This window comes from Sminthopsis crassicaudata, chromosome 3 (genome assembly GCF_048593235.1).
Source record: "Sminthopsis crassicaudata isolate SCR6 chromosome 3, ASM4859323v1, whole genome shotgun sequence".
NCBI lineage: Eukaryota > Metazoa > Chordata > Mammalia > Dasyuromorphia > Dasyuridae > Sminthopsis > Sminthopsis crassicaudata.
In genome coordinates, this window is record NC_133619.1 from 2,390,980 (window position 1) to 2,415,832 (window position 24,853).

A 24,853-nucleotide genomic window follows, 5' to 3' on the forward strand; every position below is an offset into this window, starting at 1 on the left:
GGTTTTGTTTGTACAAACCCTTTTTAATTTAATATAATCAGAATGATCCATTTTGTATTTCATCATGTTCTCTAGTTCTTTTTTGGCCATAAATTCCTTCCTTCACCACAGATCTGAGAGGAAAACTATTGCTTGCTCTCCTAATTTGCTGACAGTACCATCCTTTACGTTTAAATCATGAACATATTTCAACATTATCTTGGTATAGGGGGGTAGGTGTTGATCAGCGCCTACTTTCTGCCATATTATTTTCCAATTTCCCAGCAATTTTTGTCAGATAGTGAGTTCTCATGCCAGAAGCTGGGGTCTATAAACTATAGTCATGGACTATTGTCTTGTCAACCTTACCTATTCTACTGATCAACCTACTCTCTTTGTCAGGACCATGTAAGTTTTGATGACTGCCGCTTTATAATGTAGTTTTAGATCCGGTACAGTTAGGCCATCTTTGTTTGCATTTGTTTTTTCATTAATTCCTTTGAAATTCTTGCTCTTTTGTTCTTCTTGATGAAGTTTGCTATTATTTTTTCTAGCTCTGTAAAGTAATTTCTTGGCACTTTGATTGGAATGGCACTAAATATGTACAGTAATTTAGGTAGTATTGTCATTTTTTATTACATTAGTTCGGTCTACCCATGAGCACTTGACATTTTTCCAGTTGTTTAGATCTGATTTCATTTGTATGGAAAGTATTGTGTCGTTGTGCTCGTATTGTTCCTGACTTGGCCTTGGCAGAAACTCCCAAATATTTTATATTATTGACAGTTGTTTTGAATGGTATTTCTCTTGGTATCACTTGCTGCTGGACTTTGTTGGTAATGTGTAAAAATGCCAATGATTTCTGTGGATTTATTTTGTATCCTGCAAATTTGCTAAAGTTGTGGATTGTTTCTAGTAGCTGCCAGCTCTTCTGGAGAGCTTTCTTGCCAGCAGAGGCCTCTCCCTCAGCCTCAGTTTAAGCCCCTGCTCTAGATAGCAGATTTGAGGAAATCCCATTCACTTAGGTTACAGCAGAGTTTGGAAAAGCAAAAGGCTTGAGCCTCTCTGTTTATTATATTTTAAAAGAATTTTCCAACTAACTCTGGGAAGGATAGAGAAGGTAAAGAGAGGAGTTATTTGGGACCACTGGCAAGCTTCTCCCCTTGCCCCCCAAGCACTGATCACCCCACCTCCTCCCTAGGAGCACCATGGGGCCACAGTCCTGGGTCAGACCATGCTCTGGCCCTGTGGAGAGACCGAGATTTCATCTTCTCTTTTTCTCCTCAGATTCTAGAAGAAGCGACTGAGGAGGAGACGGCCCTGCACAACCGAATCATGCCTACGGTCGTGCGGCCTCCGAAACAGCTGCTTCCGGAGCCCAAACCTGCAGCCAACCAGTCCATGGTAGGCCGGCATGGCGGCTTGGGCTGCGCGTTTAAAGCTAAACCGCCGTCCCCTCCCCCCAAACCAGTCCTGGGGGAGCCTTGCTTTTCTCCACATTAGGGGTGTTCATTTCCATTCTTGGGTAGTGAAATGGAGCGTTGGATTGGGATTATCTGCCCTCAGAAGGGAGTAGGTGGTATGGGCGGGGGCATGCTCAGCAGCTTTGTGGTAATGAACCTCTACTGGGGACTGGGGTGCAAAGCAGGACAGAGCACATAGGCCCGAGAGAGTCCTGCCAACCCAGACCGGGAGTGCCCTGGGGAAGCTCTGCGTGCCATTGGGTAGCGAGCTTCTGGAGGCCTTGCGTTGTCTCCTCAGCACTTGGCACAGTCCTTGGCACATAGAATGTGCTAAATAAATGCTTGCTCACTCACAAACCAAGTGGATGAAGAATAGGGATTCCCAGATGCCAGTGTGCATCAGACGCAGAGTAGCCACTGGAGCTTGTGGACCCGTGCCCCATCACATAGGGGCTTCACAGGGTGGGCCCAGACTTGAAGGAGACAGGCAGGACTCCTTGGCTAACCTCACGCTGCCCCTGGAGCCGAGGGTCAGTCTTTAGATGTGAGCAGTGTGCTAGTGTTGTGCCCAGGAAGGTGGGTGAGCAGTATGCACCCAGGGGGCAGAGGGAAGGAGGGCTCCTCTACTCCTGACTGTTATGAGGAGGGCCTCTGGCCCCTTGGGGCTTCCAGGTGGGCTGTTGGGCAGGATCTGTGCCCGGTGCCCATGCTGGGCAGCTCTCTCATCAGTCCCACGGGGGGTCCTGGCTCCTTGGCTGCATTGCTGAGATAGGGCTGAATAAAGTTACTTTACCCAGCCCCTTTACCCTCTCATCCACTGGGAAGGGCCTGGTCTGGCTCTGTTTCGCACCTGCCAGATAAGGAACATTTCTAAAACTCTGTGGGGCCTTCGGCAGCCATAAGTAACCTTTGATTTTTCTTTCTTTTTCCAGGAGCTTTTCGAACTTTCCGTAAGTGTCCTCTCTGTTCTTCCTTCCTGAGGCATTTATGGGGGGGAGGGGGTCATTGCAGGGGGATGCCCACCGCATCTCTCTCACAGGCCAACTACGAGATCGGGATCGTTCGGCAGTTCCCGTTTTCTTCTGCCTTGCAACGCATGAGTGTGGTGGCCCGAATTCTGGGGGATAAGAAGATGGATGCTTACATGAAGGGGGCCCCGGAGGTCATTGCTGGTCTTTGTAAGCCAGAGACAGGTAAGAGACGAGGGTGGGGGATGAGGGGTCCTGGGCCCCTTCTCACCAACACTAAGATGGTGGTTTTCCTTCAGTTCCCAGTGATTTTGAAAAAGTGTTAGAAGATTACACGAAACAGGGCTTCCGGGTGATCGCTCTGGCGCACAGGAAACTGGAATCCAAGCTGACATGGCACAAGATACAGAACATCAATAGGTGAGACGCGCAGATGTTCTTTTATTCCTGGGGCTGGCGTCCCCGACTGGTGGGTGTTTCCTCTGAGTACGGTCTGCACACTCAAGGCCCATCTCTAGATTTCCTGGGGGCTCCTTGCTGGTTCTTGTCCTTGGGCAGTCTGGGAGCCGCCTCTTCCTATGGGGCCTGTGTGGTGTGGGGCGGTCATGGCGGCTGCAGGTGGTTCCTGTGCCTCCTCCCAGCCAGCTGGTGCCTCAGAGTCAGGCCTTTGTACCTGTTTTGCCTCCCAGGACCCCGTTATCTGTCTTCTTTCCGTGTCTCTCAGCTCAGGTATGGGGGCGGGGTGAGAAAGTGAGGGGCCCTGAGCGCCTGGAAGGAGGCCATTGCCCTCTGTAGTGAGGTGAAGGTGTGTGTGTGTGTGTGGGGGCAGCTCTTTTGTTCAGAGATGTCTAGAAAGCAGTTGAAGTAAGTGAAGGTCGGCAGAGAGCTTGGGGCAGGATGGAGATGGCCGTGGGCTCCACGGGAAATGAGGAGATTCCGAGAGAATTAGTCTGGAAGGAGAAGAGCTGAGGACGCAGGACAGCCTGTGGTGCCCATGGTTAGGGGCGTGATGTGAGGAGGGTCTGGCCAAGAATATCGAGAAGAAAGGAGCGCAGGAGGAAGAGAGCAGGAGAGTAGAGAGGGACCTCCTGGGCCCAAGGCTGCGGGAGGTCCAGAAGCACTAGAGTTAGGACCAAACACCACCGGGTTGGCGACGGAGATATGGTCAATCACTTGAGAGAGAGGGCTGGCCCGGTGGGTGATGAGATCAGAAGCAGATGAGAGAAGAGAGGGAGAGGGAATTGGAGGAGCATTGGGGAGGGTTGATCACTATTTTTGCACTCCTTGTTTTATATCCATGAAACAAACACTTCTGGAGGCCACAGGCCATGTTGTTTTTTGCCCGTGTCTGTCGCAGCGCTTGGCGTAGAGTAGGTGCTTAATGCTGCGCGTTGCTTTCTTGATTTACTAGAGGCAAGAACAAGCAAATCTAACGAGGAGCTTCCATTTTACAGAGATGCCATCGAGAGCAACATGGATTTTATGGGATTAATTATAATGCAGAACAAATTAAAACAAGAAACCCCTGCTGTACTTGAAGATTTGCGTAAAGCCAACATTCGTACTGTCATGGTCACAGGTGAGCTAATTGTACAGAACAGGCCGGCTGTGCCAAAGCCGCTCGGGCTCGGGGCCGCCGTCCTGGGTGACTTTCCTAGGAACGTTCACTCTGGTCGCCATCAGTCTTGTTTAAGAAATCCCGCTTTATTCTCCTGTCAGTAATGAACCCCCAGCTAGCTCTCACATCACAGCTTTGCAGGTTCTGTGCCTCATTGTACGAATATGGGAGAGGACCATTGAGTGGTCTGGAGCTTAGGGAAGCATAGATGGTCCATGCCTTTCCTAATCTGGGCGCGCTCCTGGGCCATTCGGGTTCTGTCAAGAGATGACAGTTGTGGTTCTATTAGCAAATTATCAGGGAAATAAAGGGTGTTTTGGGGGGTGCCTTATGTCCGGTGTGTGTAAATCACCCAGAGGATTCAAGGGGAATGATCATGACTCCCTTTCGCTGTAGCCTTCCCCAAACCTGGTCACTGTACTCAGATGAGACCTTTGTCACCCACTAGTCTCTCCTTATTTTATAACCTAAACATCCCACGGACCAGGAGAACAAGGGCTGTTCTTGATAGTATGGGACAAGTTGAAGCGTTTGGAGGTCAGTCATGGCCTCGTCCCTGCAATCAATGTGTTCTTTAGCCGGAAGCAGGGCACCATTTTCATTTCAACTTTTCTGTTTGGCTGACCAGGTGACAACATGTTAACTGCTATTTCCGTGGCCAGAGACTGTGGAATGATTCTACCTCAGGATAAAGTGATTATTGCAGATGGACTACCTCCCAAGGACGGACAAGTGGCCAAAATCAACTGGCATTATGCAGACACTCTCACCACAAAGTGCACAAGCTCTCCAGAAATCGACTCCGAGGTGATTGGGAGCCAGAGGCCTGTGGATTCCAGCTTGGTGTCCCGTTCTGCCCGAAGGGTCTTGAGTTTTCAGTCTTGTGTGGGGAAGGCCCAAACTCTGTCTGTTTCCCATAGGCCATTTAGCTTGGGGATTGACTTTCTTTTGAAGCTCGGGAGGACAGAGAGGCAAAGTTGGCGGGCCCGCTGGGCAGAGTGTTCTTGTCAGTTGAGTTCTTTCCCTTGGTGAGTGCGTGTTGTTTGAATGTACAGGAAATCCCAATAAAGTTGGCCCATGACAGCCTAGAGGATCTTCAGGTGGCCCCCTATCATTTTGCAATGAATGGAAAGTCGTTTTCTGTGATCCTGGAGCACTTTCAGGACCTGGTGCCCAAGGTGAGCCAGCTGGGTGTGGGCATGCCGGCTTGGGCACTTGCTTGGGGGGCACAGTTGCAGAAGCTAAGAAATCTTTTATTTTTTAAATATAATTATCACTTTTTTTGGACAGTACATATGCCTGGGTACTTTTTTACAACATTATCCCTTGCACTCCCTTCTATTCCGACTTTTCCCTTCCCTTCCTCCACCCCCTCCCCTAGATGGCAGGCAGTCCCATACATGTTAAATATGTTGTAGTATATTCTAAATACAATATATGTGTGCAGAACTGACTTTAAGAACTCTTTTCTTGCAGCTGGTGTTGCACGGCACCGTGTTTGCTCGCATGGCCCCCGATCAGAAGACGCAGCTGGTGGAAGCTTTGCAGAATGTGGAGTGAGTAAACCTGACTTTTTAAAGAGCCGGGAGGGCTCCTTGCTCACAGGGACTCTTCATGACACACCCACTGCTGGGTGCTCAGCTGTTTGGTGTGGAGGCTTCTAAGTTACCCATGGAGCCCTCTGTACCGTGGCTGCTCATGCTGTGCTTTAAAAAGCCTCGAGGGGCAGCTAGGGGGCGCAGTGGATAGAGCCCCAGCCCTGAATTCAGGAGGACCCAAGTTCATATCTGGTCTCAGACACTTAACACTTCCTAGCTGTGTGACCCTGGGCAAGTCACTGAATCCCAGCCTCAGGGGAGGGGGGGGGGAGAATGAAAAAGCCTCATTAATTTTTGTTTTAAACTTTGAAGAGCGTTTCTTCATTCTCCTGTAAAGATTTTAGGACAAAAAGCCGTCTGATCTGCACGTATTTTTACGTGTTTGGCTGCTCTGTGAGCACAGTGTGTTTAGATAGGTTTTGCTTACTTAGCCCAGTGTGCAGCACTGAAATGAGCTCTTTGTGAGCGTTTGTGGAGGCCTTGCCCTGTTAACTGGCCGGGGAGAAGGGGCCTAGTCTGAGCCAGGAGCATCTCACCTGGTGCTCGTGTTCAGGATGGCAGGGCCTGGCGTGATTCCGAAGCTGGCCCGTTTCTGCCCTCAATGGGAGATTCTGGGTGGCTGGAGGACCTCGAGGGAGGATGGCTCCCCGGGACCTGGCCTAGCTCTCGGCTGTCTGAGCAGATGTAGCAGAACACTGTTTTTTTGCAGTTACTACGTGGGGATGTGCGGTGACGGCGCCAACGACTGTGGGGTGAGTGTCTGCTTGGGCTGGGCTTGCTTTAGCGCGAGCGCCCGCCTCCTGTCAGCCAGCTGATCGCTCTTCTTGTGGCAGGCCTTGAAGAGGGCCCATGGAGGCATATCCCTGTCTGAGCTGGAGGCTTCAGTGGCATCCCCCTTCACCTCCAGGACCCCTAGTATTGCTTGTGTGCCAAACCTCATCAGGTACGCCCCCATCTCTGCCCCAAAGCCGCTGGTGAGGGAACCACGGCATGCTGAATGACCCCAATGAGGTGGCCCGGAGTGCTCTGACTTCCTGGGAGTGGGTCCAGCTGCCCCTGTTCTCAAAGGGGAGGGGCCTCCAGGAGCCGAGCTGAGGCAGGGGCGGGAGGATGGAGGCAGGGGGCTGGCCGAGGCGGGGGGGGGGGGGGGGAAGGGCCTTTCTCCTATGCCTTTCTCTCCCTTCTGCAGGGAAGGCCGGGCGGCTTTGATAACTTCCTTCTGCGTGTTTAAATTCATGGCTTTGTACAGCATCATCCAGTATTGTAGCGTCACTTTGCTGTACTCGGTGAGTGACCGTTTGTGCCCGTGGTAGCAGCGAGTGGGGCTGGGGGAGCCAGCTTTGAGCAGCCGTGTTTCTGTGACCCTGAGGGCACTCTTCCAATATCTGCCGAAGAGTGGACTGGTGTGTTCTTCACTCCTCCCTCAGCCTTATCCCTTAATATGCTGTTTCACTAAATGTTAGGCTATTAAATAGGGGGCGAGTGGGATACGGGCTTTTTGCTCTGCTTCCTGACCCGCTTGCTGCCCCTTACACCCACCTACTGCTTGGCACGAGCCACAGAACCGTAGAAAAAGGTGAAATGCTTTGGAGAGTTTCAGAACTTGGTGGGAGATTTCACTCTGGGCTTGCCCTGGTCCCTAGTTGGCAGGGGGCACCCATCCACATGTGGCAGGGCCCGAGGGAAATGTCTGTGGGACCAGTGGCCCCTGAAGATGGCGGCTCTTCCTTCTCAGCAGAGGAAAGCCTTGTCCGCACGTGGCCGCCTTCCCCAGCAAATGTCTTGGAGATCACGCAAAAGTTTTAGTCTGGTCCGCCCTTGTAAATGGCGGCTTGGTTGGGCTTTGCTAGAATTTTTTCATCAGCTCAGTTGGGTGACTTATATTTTGTGTTCACGTGAGTGTTTCTGATTCATACAATGAGAAATATTGCCTTGCTATGTTACAAGTTACGTTTGATTTTGACTTTCCAACTCTTAAGATTCGTTTTATGGTTGCAGATTAATGTGTAAAAATAACTGTGCCGTAGTTGATTTTACTGAGTGTTTGGCAATGTCATTGATTATAAGTAACCTAACAATGATTTCCTTAGATCCTGAGTAATTTAGGAGATTTCCAGTTCCTTTTTATTGATCTGGCCATCATCTTGGTAGTGGTATTTACAAGTAAGTATTTGGGGTTTTTTTTGAATTTTGAATTTTTTGAATTGTAAATGTCATTAAAATCAGTTCCAAAATGAAGCTTTTGCCAACTCTGAAATTAAAGGGAAATGTAGAACTCGGTGGCTTGCCCAGCCTGACGCTGTCTCCAGGACATGCAGTGGGCTGTGGCTAGTCTTGTCTGTTTCCAAGTGCCTGGCACATGGGAAGAGCTTAAGACCAAGCTTTATGACTGAATTTAAAACAGGGAAACTTTTTAAAGACTTTTTTTTCTTCCAAATTTACACATTGATTTTATTCTCTCTTCCCTGAAGATTTTTAATTTTTATCTGTTAAAATTTATTTATAAATAAGTTTGTGAACACCACAGAAAGAATTTCCATACATCAATCAAAACATGCCCCCAAAAGGGGACTGGATAAGAAAGTACAAATCCTCCTTCGGGCCACTTGCTTTGAACATGTAATTCTATCCATACACCTTGAATGGCTTTGAGATCGTTAATTAGAAGTATTGCGATCCTAGCACTGCTCTCCCAAGTAAGACTTAGCAGGCAGAGCCTTTGGAGGCTGGCCTGCCGAGACCCTGGGCCTGTGTGTCTTGTTGCCATCTATACCTGCCTCCAGGGTGGGGGTAGGGAGTCGGGGGTGGAGAAGACACCCCCTCACACACACACACAAAGCCCGGGCATCTCCCCTTGACATCTTAAACAGAAATGCCGTCCTGGTGTGTCGGGAAGAACGGTCCGATTGAAGCAGCTTCACGTTTTCTGTTCCCTCCACAGTGAGTTTAAATCCAGCCTGGAAGGAACTTGTCGCTCAGAGACCCCCCTCCGGCCTCATCTCTGGAGCTCTGCTCTTCTCCGTTCTGTCTCAGATCATCATTTCCATCGGCTTCCAGTGTTTTGGTTTTTTTTGGGTTAGACAACAGCCTTGGTATGAACTCTGGACTCCACATTCAGAGTAAGTTGACCCGTGATTTTTAAATACACTTCGGGGTGGTAAATGATCAGAAATCTGCTACTTCTCTCACACCCCCCAAAACAATTCCCTCTGGAGAAAGATGTCTCCATATAATAGAGTTTCTAAACTTTGGCAGATGGCTCCCCTATAAAAAGGGATGTTCAGTATCCCGATTTTAGTACCACTCCCTTTGCCCCCCTTTGGACAGACTCTCCTGCGTTTGCTCTAATGGAGCCTCCCCGTGTGTGTTGTTTCTGTTGGTTTTCCTGACCTAGACTGAAAATGACTGGCTGGCTTCTCATTTCTCAAGGCAAAAGGCCTTTGTTAAAACTAAAGAGTTAGTCTAGAAAATGGAGCAGTGGATAAATGTCGTCACGATTTCCCACTTACAGTGAATGAATCAAAGTGTATTGTTTTCCCGTGTGTATGTAAACGGGTGCTCTCCCTGTTCCAGAGCGGGCCGGCCTGTGCCAGCCTCCCTTGTCAGCCTCTCCGGATGACGTGGAGGTGGTCGAGGGAACGGTGTTGTAGGCATTTCTCCAGCCCCCTTGCTTTTGGTTTCTCTTTCCCTCACACCGATAGTTAGGGCCATTCCTTTCTCCTCACGCTTCCCCTTTGCCCTCTTTGGGGACGCTGAGCTTTGCAATTGGTTCTCTGATAGTTGACATTGAGGACAGAGATGCTTCTGTCCATATTTCCCCAGTTATCATGCTGCCCAATAAAATCAGGCAATCAAAGATTTCCTTCTAGTTCTTTTTGCCTGTGACCCTTGGATCACAAGGGGCAAGATTTTATACAGGATGAGCTGCTTTTTTGTGGTGGAGCACAGACTGCTCCCCTTTCCTTTCTCTCCGGATTTGGGGCTTGTATTTGGGAAATCGGTAGGTCCTCGGGGCAAACTGGGACATAAAATGAATCCTCCCTGCTTCAGGCCTGCTGGGTGCCAGCTGGATGCCAGCACGCCCCCAGAAGGGCCCCAATAGCGGGTGCTGTCTATGACCTATGGCAGGGCCCCATTCAGACGCTGTAGTCGATCTCCCAGTGTTGGGGTTGTCCCTGTGGGGTGTGTCCTGGAACCTGAAGAAGCTTGTCTTAGGACTTGCTGGCCCATGAGTCTTTCTAGGAGTTGGTACTTCTTCTATTGAGCAGTAGCCTTCTCTGGGCTGGTCACCAGCCTCAGGCAGGCTCCTGGGAGGGAGTCGCTGGATGGCGCAGTGGTTAGAACATCAGCCCTGGAGGCAGGAGGACCTGGCTTTAGACACTTAACACTTCCTAGCTGTGGAATCCTGAGCAAGTCCCTTACCCCAAAATGGCTCGCGGCAAAAAGAAAGAAAATGACGGCTTCTTGTCTTCCGTTGCAGCGCTTGTAACCTGTCCAGAAGCCTCTCTCCCAACTTGTCACATTCTGCCAATGAGACTGAGCACGATGAGCACAATATAAAAAATTATGAAAATACCACCGTGTTTTTTATCTCCAGCTTCCAGTACCTCATTGTCGCAATCGCTTTTTCTAAAGGAAAGCCGTTCAGGCAGCCCTGCTACAAGAATGGTGAGTGGCCTGGGGCTGCTTCCTTCCTTAATTACACATTTGCGCCTGTGTTCAAGCTAGGACTGTTCCTGCTCTTCACAGACAGAGGGGCTTGTGTTAGGGGTGGTAGCTGATGCCTCCCTCGATGGAGGGGGACATGTGGGCGGAGGGCAGGCTAGCTGGGGGCTTTGTGGGGTGGGCCAGAGGAAGGTAGGTGTATCATGGTGACGGGATACAGGGATCTCACCAAGGAGAGGGGGTCACAGAGGGAGGGACCCAGGAGGGAGTTCTTGGCAGTTCCCTTGGCACATCTGGGCTGTGAGGGGCTTAGACCCTGTGCCTCTCCAGGCCTTGTGATAGTGCCCAAGGGCCCAGCAGCATTAAGGGCCATCTGTGTGCAGGCACAGACAAATGGGGAGTAGGAGAGACAACTGTATACAGACCAGTTTTTGATGGAATCAGAGGGAGATGGTCTCAGAGGGTAGGGCCTGATGGCAGTGGGACGAGAAGAGGGTCCTGGATGCTGCTAGCAGGACGCTAAGTAGATGAGGTACGCAGAGACTGCAGGTCACTGAGGGAGGAGGAGGGAGCCGGCCAGTAGACTCTCAGGTCTGTTTCAGGCACCGGTCCTGGGACCCTGGTCACGACCCTTTGCTCAGTCTCAGTTTTCTCATCCACCTTCCAGGTGAAGGCTTGTAAGGCAGCACTAGGAAGGCTTGTCCCCTCTGCCATTCTCATGGGAAGGTGTGGAGGATGATCAGTGTCCTTCAGGTGGGCTTGGCCTGGGGCTTGTGAAGGCAGTGCCCTAAGTAGTCTAGAATCGGGGTGGGAAAGAGGTCACTCAGAGGCCCTGGCAGTGGTACGTTGGCCGTGAGTGTGCCAGCTGTTAGTATGCCATGTCTGTGGCATGGTTGGCGATGCCAGCTGTGACTTCTCTCTGCTCCTTCATGTGCCAGTTAGCTCTCAGGACAGGACCTGGACATGCTGAAGCTGGGCTGCCATCTTGAAGCTTCTCCTAAGAAAAGCTTTTAATTTCACTCACTTCAACAATTCCTTTGAGATTTTGTGAATAAAGTGAATTGTGCAGAGGGGGTTTACTTGTGCTATTTGGGGAGATTGGCCGTTGCTTCTTGAGCATGTGGTTTGATAGTTGGTGTTTTTGTCATTGAGGGAACTTAGTATCAAAAGAGCCCAAATCCAATTTAATAATGAAGATTTTGTCTCGTACAAAGCCTGTTCTCTTTTAGTAAGATGTTTTGTTTGTTGTTTATATGTTGGGGGAAGGCCAATCACTTTGACAAATATCAAACATTCCGAGTTGTCTGTTTGTGAAAGCTTGCAAAATCCCTGCCTGCCATTCTGAGCGAGGTACCCACAATGCCCTGCACCTCAGTGGATCACTCTGCTTATTGGGAGCGGTTGACAATGTGCTGTTTGTAGTTTCTTCAACAATTGAGCTGGTTTAAGTTGTCAGAGTTGAAGATACCAAATGTCTAGAGGAACTGACTGGTGTGAACTTAGTAGAAGCAAATTGTTAATCTAGATTGTTTTCTTTTCCAGGTTTTTTTGTTGTGTCTGTGATTATTTTGTATATCTTCATATTTTTCATCATGTTGCATCCTGTTGCCTATATTGACCAGGTTCTTGAGGTAAGAGTTTAACTCATGTTTAACTTATGTTTAAGAACATAAACTCTTATGTTCATTTTGCTCATTGTGGTGAGTAGGCAGGAGGGCCCCTGACCCCCTCACTGACCACCACTGACCAGCCAGCAGTCATCTTCCTCCCCCCTCCCCCATTATAGAAGAGCCTTAAGCCAGCCTTTTTCTGGTGCTTGGGACTTGGCTTGGCAGCAAAGGGGCACCCCTGCCCCTTTGATCTACGGGCACGCCACTGGGACTCTCACCCAGCCCTTTGGGACTGAATGAACAAAGCTCAGTGAGAAATTCTGAGCCTTCCCGCACATGGAGGCGAGGAGAGTTCTGGGTCTTTTGCTTTAAAAAGACACTCACTCCTTTTCTGGAGTGTTAGCGTCCAGGAGGACCAGACCAGGACTGTTCATCAAATTCTGAAGGTGCAGGTGTTTAAACAAAAGCCTGATAACACTGCCCCATTTGGGGTTGTCAGGGTCCCAGCCTGAACTTGTTTGGGCTATTCTATTTCATAAGATCTCGGTTTTCATTTGCGATATGAAGCCAGTTGGGGAGAAGGCTCATGGGTGCCCCACCTCTCGGACTGACGGGTAGCTAACTATTGGTTACCCATGGCACTAAGGGAAGCAGAAAACTGGGACGGCCACTCATTGAAGCCAGTTTACAGAAGCAGAGTCACCATGAAAAAGGGGCCTTTTTCTGCCCTTTCTTTCCTTTGTGACTTTTGAGTTTATGGTCTTGTGCCTATGGCATGAGTGAGATGTGGGGCCCTCTTTCCCTGTGACACCTTCAGTGGGAGTCCAGGGGGTGCTAAACTTGTAATTAAACTTGTAATTTCGCTGCCACAGTATTGGAAGGGGCCAAAGAGGCCATCTGTGGTGTTTCTAGGCCCACCGCCACAAGAAGAAGGGATTTTACTTTTTTAAAAAGTTCCACAGCATTTTATTTACATGTAAAAATAGTTTTCAGTCTTTATTTTTGAAAGATTTTGACTTCCATATTTTTTCTCCTTCCCTCCCCTAAATCCTTTTAAACATATATTTTCATATGACTCATGTTGAAGAAACAAGAAAAGCCCTGAGAAAGGAAATGCAAATAAAAAACAAAGATGAAAGTAGTATGCTTCAATCTGCATTAGGTCTCCTGGTTTTCTCTCTGGATGCAAAGGGCATTTTCTCTAAGGGCTTTTACTTATAAGCGAATGTTTTTATTCATTTAGAAACCTAAGTTGAGTGCCATTTTCTATTACCACCTCCTTTGTGTATGGAAGGAGCCCCGCTACGTATAGCTAATGGTGGGAATTTTGGTAGACTTTAGAGCACAGGAAATGTAACGTGAACTTCTGGAATTGTGTCTTCTAGATAGTTTGTGTTCCATATCAGTGGCGTATAACAATGCTCATCATCATTCTTGTCAATGCGCTTGTCTCTATCTTGGCAGAGGTAAGTAAGCCGGCTTCTCGGATGTCTCGAGCGCTTTTGGTGCTGATTGATTTTGCCAATGTCCAAATCAGCCGGGGCCGTAGAGGAGGAGGGGCCGGGGAGAATAATTAAAGAGGGAAGCTCAAAAAAAGGAATCTCCCCCCAGCTCCTCATGTCAGACACTCCCATAGTTCCTAAAGATTGGAGGCATGGGGAATGCCCAGTCAGGGGCCACTTTCAATAACCTAGAGATTATGATTTTCTAGAGATGAGAAAAAATGTCAGCAATAGCAAGAAAATGTAAATGAAGGATTTTAAAAAATATTTTAATATCTCTATACATAAACACAAATATGTTAGAGTGACTGCTCATTTTCCCCAGACTTTCAGTTCTCTTTCGCTGAATGAGCTGTCCATTAGCAATAGACAAATTCAGAAGTAGAGAGGAAGGCCCGTGGGAATGACTTCGGAGCTGAGGAGCAGCTTGCCATCTCTCCTTGTCCCTTCTGGGCCGCCCTCAGATGTGGGGGCTTGGGAGAGTGGGGCATTCTTAATGCTTTGTTCCTTTTCAGCTGGTGGCGGGGTAGGGTGGGATGGCTCTGGTCTGCTTCTTCACTTGATGGCAGAGGGATATTTCTCTGCCTTTCTCAGGCCTTCTGGAAGAATCAGAGGCAGAGAGAGAAGCTTCCAAGTAAGGGGAGTTACACATTACTAGACATGGGACCCCCTGCATTAAGGATCCCTGGGGGCTGCACACTGACTTAGTTTTCAGGTGTAATGTTCTCTGTGTTTCCTCATATTGTTAAATATCTCCCAGTTTTATTGTGATCTGGTTCTGGCCACAGCCTAGTGGTGTAGGCCGCAGCTTTGACACCTCTCTCTGAAATTGTGTCTTTGTCTTTCCACCCAGATTGTTTCTTTATGAAATTTGACAGAATGTTCAAGGAGTCCTTTGTGGTTGCCTTTCTCTTATTTTTTAAAATTTCAGAATAAAAAAGCTCTTTAGGCTGAGGTCTAGTGGCAAGCATACTGGCTGCACTTGGAGGCAGGAAAGGCCTGGATCCACCTGCTTAGATATGTGTGTCCCTGCCTGATGATCTCACTTCTCAGCTTCTGTTATCCCACCTATCAAATGGACATGATAACACCTGTAGATGGTTGGGATTGACAAGGGAGATAGTTGTGTATGGATGCCCATGCTGGTGATTCCTGATCATGCCTTCGTTCAGGATCATCCAGCAGGCCTCCCTAAGGCCTTCTGCTGTGACCCCGGAAAGGGCTGGGGCACTGGGGGGGTATCTCCTAGCCTGTTGTTGTTGCTCATGTTCTGCTGCACTGTTTGGGGGATTGTGTGATGCACACCTGACTAAAGAATGATTGCTAGTCCTTTTTCATTCTTCCACCCACCGGAATGTGTCTCAGAGCTTCCTCCTGGACACGATCCTTTGGAAGGTTGTATTCAATCGAGACAAACCAGGAGAATATCGCCTCGCCACCTCACAGCCGCCTCAGGTTGGAAATCACCACTTACTCTCCATTCTTCCTGTGTCTCCAGGCTCTTGTGTGTCGTTGGGGTGGGGCGGACGGGCAGGCAGGGGCAGGGCCATAGGGGGTGGGCCGCCTTCCCTCCCCATCAACCATCTTTCCTCTCCATTGTGCCATTCCAGACACCGCTGTGTTTCAGTATCCATGAGTCTCTTCTCCTTTCCAACTGTTTGTGTCAAGTTCTTAGTTTCGGTCTCGAGATTGAAATATGATTTCTCCTAATTTTAGTTTTGTGGTTTGTTTTTGTTTTTGTTTTTTTGGAGAAATTAAATTGTATTTCCTGATTCTGAGGTTTTGCTTCCATTGGCTTTTTTCCCCCCATGTGGCCTCAGTTTTTCTGTATCCCATACTCAGTGAACAAAACCGTTCCCTTGGGGAAGGCTGTGTATGGAAGCAGCTCCAGAGCAAATAATTTTTCCTTTTTATTCATCTTAGGCACTTGAGAATGTGACTAAGAGATGCTGCTGCCCAGTTCATGCTGTGCACCCCCTCATGGATATTCTCTTTTCACACAGGATGGTGTTTTTTGGAATATCATCCTAAACGGGCCATTTTCTACTAAAACTCGTTTGGCTGAAGGAGAACTTTAGGCACCATGCTAGTGTCTATGTTCTTTCTGAGCTGATTGCAAATCCAGTCTTGTCTCCATCCCAGGCCACTAGACCTTGACGTTAGTACTGTTAGTACGGGCCCCCTTTCCAGAGTTTGGGATTTTTAATGGAGGTCACCTTCCTCCCTCTCTTTCCATTCCTTTGGGTCCCCTTGCCTCCAATGGGGTTTAAAGACTTCACCGAAGTCAGTAGTTAGGTACACGGAATGAGGACACAAGTGCCTAATCTTGGAGCTGAGTCCTTTTGCTCTCCACTATATAGGTCCAGACTTCGTTGAAGCTGGGCCTATTTTACGTTCACGCACGCACATGCATACGCACACAGACACACTCTTTCCACACCAGGGTAAGCCTCATCCAGCCTCTACACAGCCTGTGTTTTGAGAATGCTAGGTTTGGACCAATAAGGCACGCTTCGTATCCAGAGGTTTCCTTATTGGTAAAAGCTGGAGCAGTTTTGTGATCACTTGGCCTAGATTTAGGAAATATTTAAATATCGATCCTCTGAACAATAGAAGTCCTTAAAATTGTCTGTTGGTCAGACTTGAGCAGCACAGAGCCTTTGCCTGTGGCCCCAAATTGGAGCTTTCTCTTTAGGAAGGAGCTTCTGTCTCACTTATCAGTTCAAAGGACCAACCACCCCACCTTAGTCCCCACTCGCCTTTTTTTTGGCCAATTATTTTGGCAGCAAAAGCACTGTCGTTTGTTTACTTGTTGCCATCTGGGCCAGCCATTTAAGATTTGAAATTGAAGCTCTGGCTCTGACCCTGAACAAAATAGGAAGTCTCCAGATGATGTGAAAAGGGAGCTTTGTTGCGCTGATACTTTAATGTGCATGTTCACCTTCTGGCCACACCTTGATGTTTGCTACCTTTCTGTTGCAAGCCGCTCCATGATGCAGGAGCATCTCACAAGGGCCTACAGACTCCTTTTGCAGCTCTCGGTCCTTGTCCAGTCCGGCCTTCCTTCTCTAGCTTGCTGCTAGAGAAAGTCTGGATCTTCCCGGCACTGTATCTTGAACAGCCTGGAGGGAGACCTCCCCGTACTTTGTTTCACCCACAGGTGTCAAAGAGCTGGGCTTCTTGGCTTAGGGAGTATTGGTCATTGAGAAGCCACAGTCGTCTGTAGAGAGCACAGACGTGGTATGGGGTTCCTGTGCTGGCTGCTCGCAGACCTAAAAGTGCATCCACGTAGCCACCCCTAAAAGATGGAGCAGTGAGTGGGGCGCACAACCCCCTTCTGAACTGTTCACCTTCACTGTTGTCAGGTTTTTTGAGAAATAGAACCCAGTGTAACATCGCGATTCCCAAGGGAAGGACAGTTAGTGCTTTTAAACACAGTGTGTCTTTTAAGGTGTCCTGCCATTCAGGGAGCTCAAGATTTTCACACAATGTTCATTTAAATTTTAGAAAATGGGATTTGGCTTAGCCCCATGCTAAGTCATTTCAGGATGTGCCAGCACATCAGTGTATTCTTCACCACCGCTTCAGTGGATAATTGATATTTGACAAACTGTTTGACTTCTTGGACCTCAGTTTCGTCAATTTGCAAGATGAGATTGCCCTTGAGGGGGGGATTTGACGTCAGCTGGCTGCAGCAGACCATGAAGACTTCACGTCTCGGATTGCTGTTAATGCAGTTAGGCTGTCTCCCTGCTCTGATGCCATCAGGGAGTCAGCACTGTCAAGGATTATAGATGGCTTACATATATGAGCAGAGACAATTTGAGTCATCGTGCTCATCCAGTTTTGGAGACTTGGCTGGTCTATTCTCTGCTTTAGATACGTTACTTTGGGGGGAAGAGATGCTTTGAAAGATATTTAGTGTTGACCTAGAAGCCTCAGAAGAAACAATATCATTAAAATCCCTTCCCAAATGTGACCACTGTCACGTGATTTCTGGTGCCATTCTTAGGCCTCTGCTTCTAAAAGCCATCTCAACCAAAGGGTTAGTCTTTTAGGCCTGTAAAGGGGAGTCTTTTAGGCCTGTAGAACGCAGGAGGAAGCCCCTCAGGGGGAATCCCTTTGGGCTCTGGCCAGCTCCTCTCCTCTCGGACAGGCCCTTTCCCTCTGCTGAGCCCTGACTGAGGCCCGCGGGTCGGCTCCCATCCCAGCTGGCGCTGCAGCCCCACATCACGCTTGGCTTTGTTGCTCGGCCCCTCTTGCTCCTCATGTTCTCGCCTTCTCTCCTTTGCTGAGTATCTGTGAGATGCTGCTTCAGTCTCATCTTTGTTTGCTTTGAAGATGTAAGCAGAGAATTTTTTTTTTTTTTTTAAGTTGGTCCATTGTGTGTATGTGTGTGTGGTTTTTTGGGAAGGTGAAGAGACATAGTATCTAACAATAGAAACAATTTATCTTGGTTCTTTTATTTACCTGATCATTTAGTTTTAAATCATGGCCTGAGTGTTGTGTTGATCAGTGTTTTAAGCTCCTTTTTGAAAAAGCGATTTCCGTTGACCGTAGCAGCCATGTACATGTGAACTAGCAAAAGGTATGGAGGAGCCCTATTTAGAGAATACACATTTTCTTCCCGATCTTAAGTACAGCCCCGCAAAACACCTTTGACCTGGTTCCCCATGGATTTGTTGAGCCTTTGCCATGATTTCTCAGCTCCTGCAGAATCAATGATCTCTATGGATTGAAAAGTCTGGAATGAAGATGATTTCTTTTTTTGACTTGGGAATGAATTATTTTTATTCTCGATGACAAATTCTCCTTTTCAATTCTTAGTCATATTGTCAAACCTGCTCATGTAATTCCTTTTCCTCTTTGCCTTTTCTTACTTGACTCCACCTTCCACTTTTCTCCCCACTAAAAAGTTGATCCATGTAGAGCCTAGAGGTGGGTAAGCCCCCTGTTGGCCCTATGCAAAACTCGGCAGTATGTGTTTGATGTTATTGTGTTGCGAGTGTTTTTCTAAAGGAAGGGCCTTTAAATTGGGGGGGGCAATTGCTTGAAATTTCACATTTATTAATGTCATATTTATTTAGCACCTACTGTGTGCTAAGCGCTGAGAATGCAAGAAAAATGAAGAGAGTCCTTTCTCTTTAGGAATTCACAGTCTAATGGAAAGGTTGATGTGGGGAAAAAATAGGTCCGGAACATACAAAGGCTATAAATTGAATAAACTGGGGAAGGCCCAGCAGTAGTGAAGTACCCTCTGACCCCTGCTTGATTCCAGAACAGTGAGGGAGAAGTCGGCAGTCAGTCCTTGTTCTTTAGGTTTTCCCAGAGAGCAGCTTTGATGCGCATCAAGAAGCCAGTGGCCACTAGTAAAGGGAAAGCACCTCCTGCATCCTCGAGCACCCATTGCATGGAGTGCGGTGGCCAGCCCACCATCAGGCCGACCGGGCGTCCAGGGCGTCCAATTGGCCCCTCAGTAATTCTGAAATGGCCTCCTTAGTGAGTTAGGATTGTTTTCAGCCAGTTAGAGAATGTTAAGTTCTCATTTGGGAAAAGAGCTTTTTGAGAAAGAGGGATCATTTGTGCCCAGAGGAGTCAATTTTCTAAAGGTAAAAAATAGTATCAGGGAGCTCTTGAGAACAGAGTCCAGTAATTGTTAGTCACCTTGCTCATTGCACTGTCAGCTTCACCTTTTGGAGGGGAGGGGATGTTGGGGGAAGGGGAGAGTGGGAATGGGATGCTTTCTGGATGGAAAACCCATCCTTTCTCCCTAAGGAGTTGAGGGAGGCTCATTTTTTGGAAAATATTTCAGTTGTTGGGAGTGTCTTCCCTCCACCTCTCGGGGCCATTCTTAGACCCGATTGTGGCTTGGATGTAGCGTTTTAACTGCTAAACTCTCTAAAAGCTGGTGTTTTAGCATTGTCCTCCTGTGCTATTTTTTTCTTCCCTTTCTTAGGAGTCTGTGGACCGTTGGGGAAAGTGCTGTATCTCCTCAGTGCTTCGCTGTAGGAAGAAGCTTCCCAAGGCCAAGTACATGCATCTGGCCCAGGAGCTGCTGGTTGATCCCGAGTGGCCGCCAAAGCCCAGCACGACCACAGAAGCCAAAGCCTTGGTGAAGGAGAACGGATCCTGCCAAGTCATCACTGTGACGTAACAGCGACTTTCGGGGGCCGGCGCCAGAGCAGCGGGGGGCGGGGGTGGGGGAGGACTTTATGGGAATGTGGGTAGAGTGGGAGCCCCCCAGGTTGACTAGATTAGTTTTGGTAAAATGGGGGAGGTTCCAAGCCCTGTGTTCTCAACCAGAGCAGGGGGTGTGTGGGCCTGATGGTCTCATGCTGCTTGCTGCTGTCCTGTGCTGGATGCTGAAGTGATGCGGGGGGTGTACTGCTCGGAGGGGGGAATGGAGTGCTACGGGGAGGCGCTGCTGGGAGCGGAGCACTGCTGGGGCGGGCACTGCCGGGACCCGAGCCCTGCAGGGAGTAGAGTGCTGCCAGGGGGGGCGTTGTGGGAGTGGGGCACTGCGGGGAGTGAGCACTGCCCCCACCCAGGCTGCCCGCCCTGACTCAGGGAGGCCTCTTGCCCCTGGCTTCCCCAGAGTCTCTCGGAGCCGGTGGCGGCGTCCCCCGGGTCAGCTGCCTCCACGCCTCCCCTCCCTGATCCGCCAGAGAGGCCTTGCCAGGTTCTGCAGCTTTCCTTCCTTTTACCTGTTTGTCCAGAAATGGGACAATGAGGACTTCGACAGTTAGGTCCTAATTTTTTCCTATTATGGCTTAGACTTACAAGCTCTGTCCCTGATGGCTAAGGGGCTGGGCAGCTGGCGCGATGCGGCCACTAGGGGGCAGCGGTGGTTATGAAGAAGGGAGAAGGGCTAGGCGTCATCCCTTGTCCCCTCCACCCCACCCCACCCCAAGGTTTTAGCTGGTCCAGCTCGTCCCCGGAGCGGAGGGCCCTGTCGTTGCCCCCGTCGTCCTCGGTGCCCAGGATGTGGCGAGGGCCTCTCCATGGGGCTGTTGACGAGGAAGGGCAGGGGGGAGGGCGGCTGCTGACCCGGCAGCTCCTAGCGAGGCTTTCTGTGAAGACAGAGAAGGGAATAGGAATCCACTTGTCGTTACTTTTGTTCAAGGTTTGTTCCATGGAGTGACTCCACGAAGCTATCTATGCATCTTAGACCTTTTGGGCTGTGATCGAGCACTGTTTTCATTTCGCTTTTTATTTCCCTTCCTAACTTGCTTGTTCAAGGTACCTAATACGCGCACAAATCTCAGTACCACGGAGCAGGGCCTGACTCCTTTCCCCAACTTGGCTTTCTTTGTGGTTCACGCTGAAGTAATTACATGAGAATGGCTAAGCAGCAGCTTAAAAATTCTAACATCTAATCCCACTTGGTATCTCTGTAAGCAAGCGTGTGGCCGCTGTTGGGGCGCTCCCACTTTTCTGGGCTGGAGCTTCGAAGGTTTCTCTCGCCTCTGTCCGTGTTCTCACAGGAAGGCCTTGGAGGAAGCTAGCTTTGACCGCAGAATTGGGGGGGGGGGTGCTTTGTAGGTCGTAACTGATGGTGTCCAGAGTGCGGGAGAATGTTTTTTGTGAATTCAGGTGAGCAGCTTTAGTGGGCCCTGCTACATGCCCTAGATAGAAGATGTCCTTTCTACTGTGTGGCTTGCCATTACATAGAAATTTTGATTCTGAATTTCATATTAAATTATTTGAGTGTATACATACCTAAAATTTAAAATCTGTACATGTCTTATTTTGATGTAATAAGATTTTATAAATATTGTGGATTTAAATTTTATTTATGCACATACTTAAGGGACTGGTATGTCAAAGAAAGTAATTGTTAAATAATGATATGTAACTTTTTTACTTTTTTAATAAATAACCAGATTTTTAAAGTGTGTCCCTCAGGGTTGTTGAAAGGTTCCTTATCCCTCTTCCCCTCCCTCCCAGATAGAATTAATGATAACTGTATGTTTTCTATTCTCTAGTACTGTCTGTTGCAAAAACAATGCTGCAAATAATGTTTGAATCAAAGTGGACAAACCAAGTACAAAATAAATGATTGTTCCTATTCCCTTTTAAATCCTCAGTTAGAGCAAGCTTTCCAAAACACTTGGATTTGAACAGAGTCGTTCCCATTTTCATTCTATCTAGTTTTATTTGCTTTCCCTCATTTATAGAAAGCTCTGAATAGTTAAAGGCATGGCAAATCATAATTTAATATGTTTGTATGCATTGTTCCCCAAACCATTATTAGATGAAGTGTCCGGACAGACTTAGAATTCAAACTTTGGAAAACATTCGAAACATTCTAGGATTTTGTGCATGCACTGTTGACATTATAATCTAAATTTTGTATATTTTGGGAGGAGGGAGGGTGGTTTTGAACACTTTTTAAAATTCTGGATGTTAATTTTGTACAGTTTATGGGCATTTACAACTATTTTTAATGTACTAGAATTTCATAATTATGTGCACATGAAATTAATAGAAATAAAGTTATTTCCTGTTAGATTACAGAATTCCCTGAAAACTTGGCTTAAAGAAGAAAGTTGGTTTATATCAGAGAAATGATACTGCATCTTTATATTTTAAAATAAGTATTGCTGCTTGAGAATGGTACCCTGTTGTCAAAAAGGCAGACATACAGAATTGTAAATTCACAATTGTAAATAGCCTGTGAAATCTTTGGATTAAAGCTATTCAAAATGAAACTGAAGTGAATAAAATATATTTTCTTTTTTCTTTTTTTTTTCCCCCTGTGATTGTGAGTTTGTGGTTTGATTGAACTCTGGTTTTTAGTGACCCGGGCTCTCTGCTAACATCATGTATCTGGATTTCTGGAGGGCTGGCATATTCTATTTTATTTTTTAATCATCAGAAATTTGGTTTGTTTTCCCTCCCGCTTCCACTTCCATTGGGGGGGGGGGGCGGGTGGAGAGGGAAGGATTTTGCAGGAAGAAACACATGTTACTAAAGCAAAATCACCTTCTTTGTTGACGATGTCCAAAAAATACTTCTTAAATTACACTTTGATTGCCCATTATTCACTGTCTTTCACAATTGTTTATCTTTATAACGTTGTTGATAGCGTGTAAGCAGTTGTTCTGGTTCTCTAACATGACCCAGCCTCGCTTCATTTAAGTCATCCCACGTTTCTCTGAAACAATTCCCTTTACCATTTTTTTGAGCCCAGCAGCATTCCTCATGTATCTTAATTTATTCATCCATCCCCCAATTGATTCCTCTCCTATTTTTTGCCCCCTTGAAAAGACCTGCTATGAATATTTTGTTCTTAAGTGTCCCCCTTTCCCTCTTTCTTTGATCTTTGGTGTCAAAGGCCATGTGCACAGTTGCACAGTTCAGTGACTTTTTGAACAGAGCTTTCCAAAATGGACCATTCTCAGCTCCACCGACAGTGCATTAAGATCCCATTTCCTCACGGCTTGTCCAGCATCTAGCACTTTCATTTTAGCTGTTTTACTAACAACTTATTGATGCAGGGGTTTTTTTGGGGAAAAAAATTCCTGTCCCACAGAAGTTCTGTATTTTTTTGTTTTTACATATATTTCCAGTGTTGTACTATTATGATTCGAATATATGCTTACCAACTTTGCAGATGACACAGCTGAGAAGTCCAGCTAATTCTACAGAGTAGAGTCAGAAAAGGCCAAAACAAAATAGCATGGGATCCAAGAGGATAAAATTGATCAGAAACGTCTGGTAGTGAACATATCTGATAATGCAGGTGACATCCAGCCTCTGCTGAGTTTCATTACCTGGTACTTTGGCTTTTTACATTGATACAACCCAAGTTTTGCTGCTTCTTACAGACTTTCCTAAGTTTTTTAGATCCTTTATATGTCTTGCTGTATGGTTCTTTTCATTGTACCCACACACTAGTTCAACTGTTTTCCATTCCTCTCTAAGCACAGCTGGGATTTTGATGTTGGGGTCCAGGTGTGGTGATTTCCCTATCCTTGATGGAAAAAAATAATTAAAATAGTTCTCTTAAAATCATTTACATTTTTCTTCTGTTGCGCTTCCATTTTCATCCTTAAGTTTTCTTGGGTTGATTTGATTTGGGTATCTGTAAGTAAGCTTTCTTTAAACTGGTTTTTACCTATTACTTCTCTGCTTAAGGACTTAATACTACATATGCTCACCATATTCTAGCATGGTTTTGGCAGCTCACTAAGAAGAATGAGGTAAACGTGGAATGAATCAACTGATCAAGGCCCAAGAATTAAAGGAGGTGGTGGAAAGGCTTCTTGCAGAAGGTGGTATTTTAGCTGGGACTTGAAGGAAGCCAGGGGAGCCAGGAAGTGGAAATGAGGAAGGAGAGCATGCTAGGCAGGGGATATAACCAAGGAAAATAATTGGAAGATAGGGGTGGCATAAAAGAAGGAGATCCAGAACAGCCTAACAAGATTATGGGATGATCGGTTCTGATGGACATGGCTCTTTCCAGCAATGAGGTGATTCAGGTTAGTTCCAGTGGTCTTGTGATGGAGAGAGCCATCCACACCCAGAGGACTGTGGGGACTGAATGTAGATCATAGCATAGCATTTTCATTTCTTTTGTTGTCACTGCATTAAAGACTTCATGAGAGGGAAGTAGGAGGGGAAAGGGGAAAGGAAAGAGGAGGCTAATAAAAGGGAGAACAGAAGTAGAAGGGGAAAGAGGAGGGTCTGTAGGAGGGGAGGGCATACTGAAGGGGAGGTGGTGGTCAGAAACAAAACTGGAGAGGAGGGAAAGGGAGAAATTTAAGTATGACTTGGGGAAAATAAGATGGTGAGAAATAGTAATTTTAACTGGGAATGAGATTGTGGAAGCAGGTAGACTGGATTAAAAGCCAGAGTCCTACAATGTTTACAAGAAACACATTTAAATCAGTGATACATACTGAGTAAAGGTAAGAGGCTAGAGCACAATATGCTTCAGGTGAAGTGGGAAAAAAACAAAAAGCAGGGGTTAATGTTTCTGATCTCAGATCAAGCAAAAGCAAAAATCTAAAAAGTAAGGAAACAACATTTTGCTAAAGGATACCATAGATAATGAAGTAATGTAAATACTAAACATATGCACCAAGTGGTACAGCATCCAAATTCCTAGAGGAGAAGTAAAGAGAGCTGCAAGAAGAAATAGACAGCAAAACTGCTAGTGGGCAATCTCAACCTTGTTCTATCGGAAATAAGATAAAATCAAATCACAAACAAGAAAAAAGTTAAGGAGGTAAATTTTAGAAAAGTTTTTTTCTAAAAAAAAACCTTTTAGATAGTTTTGATAGACCTTTGGAGAAAATTGGAGACAAAAAGGAATATACTTTTTTTTCTCAGCGGCACATGAAACCTACAAAAAAAAAAAAACCCTCATAAAACCCTCAATCAAATAAGAAAGGTGGAAATAGTAAATGCATCTGCTTCAGATCATGATGCAATAAAAATTACAT

At 47.1% G+C, this 24,853-nt stretch overlaps 1 protein-coding gene across 4 annotated transcripts in view; it reads left to right on the plus strand.

Moving 5' to 3' along the window:
• ATP13A3 (ATPase 13A3) overlaps nt 1–22,163 on the plus strand; it is a 73,231-nt gene extending 51,068 nt beyond the window's left edge. For 3 of the 4 annotated variants that reach the window (XM_074297819.1, XM_074297817.1, XM_074297818.1), the window contains exons 16-33: nt 1,267–1,383; nt 2,375–2,392; nt 2,482–2,635; nt 2,710–2,830; nt 3,865–3,989; nt 4,657–4,835; nt 5,084–5,206; nt 5,505–5,584; nt 6,336–6,378; nt 6,460–6,569; nt 6,816–6,912; nt 7,717–7,789; nt 8,568–8,745; nt 10,107–10,294; nt 11,834–11,922; nt 13,287–13,367; nt 14,769–14,858; nt 19,360–22,163. In XM_074297819.1, the coding sequence (XP_074153920.1) occupies nt 1,267–1,383; nt 2,375–2,392; nt 2,482–2,635; nt 2,710–2,830; nt 3,865–3,989; nt 4,657–4,835; nt 5,084–5,206; nt 5,505–5,584; nt 6,336–6,378; nt 6,460–6,569; nt 6,816–6,912; nt 7,717–7,789; nt 8,568–8,745; nt 10,107–10,294; nt 11,834–11,922; nt 13,287–13,367; nt 14,769–14,858; nt 19,360–19,557 (2,064 nt within the window). In that variant the 3' untranslated portion in view covers nt 19,558–22,163. The remainder of the gene's footprint in view (nt 1–1,266; nt 1,384–2,374; nt 2,393–2,481; nt 2,636–2,709; nt 2,831–3,864; nt 3,990–4,656; nt 4,836–5,083; nt 5,207–5,504; nt 5,585–6,335; nt 6,379–6,459; nt 6,570–6,815; nt 6,913–7,716; nt 7,790–8,567; nt 8,746–10,106; nt 10,295–11,833; nt 11,923–13,286; nt 13,368–14,768; nt 14,859–19,359) is intronic. The other variant, XM_074297820.1, reaches the window with a different exon arrangement.
• Nucleotides 22,164–24,853: the final 2,690 nt, after the last annotated feature.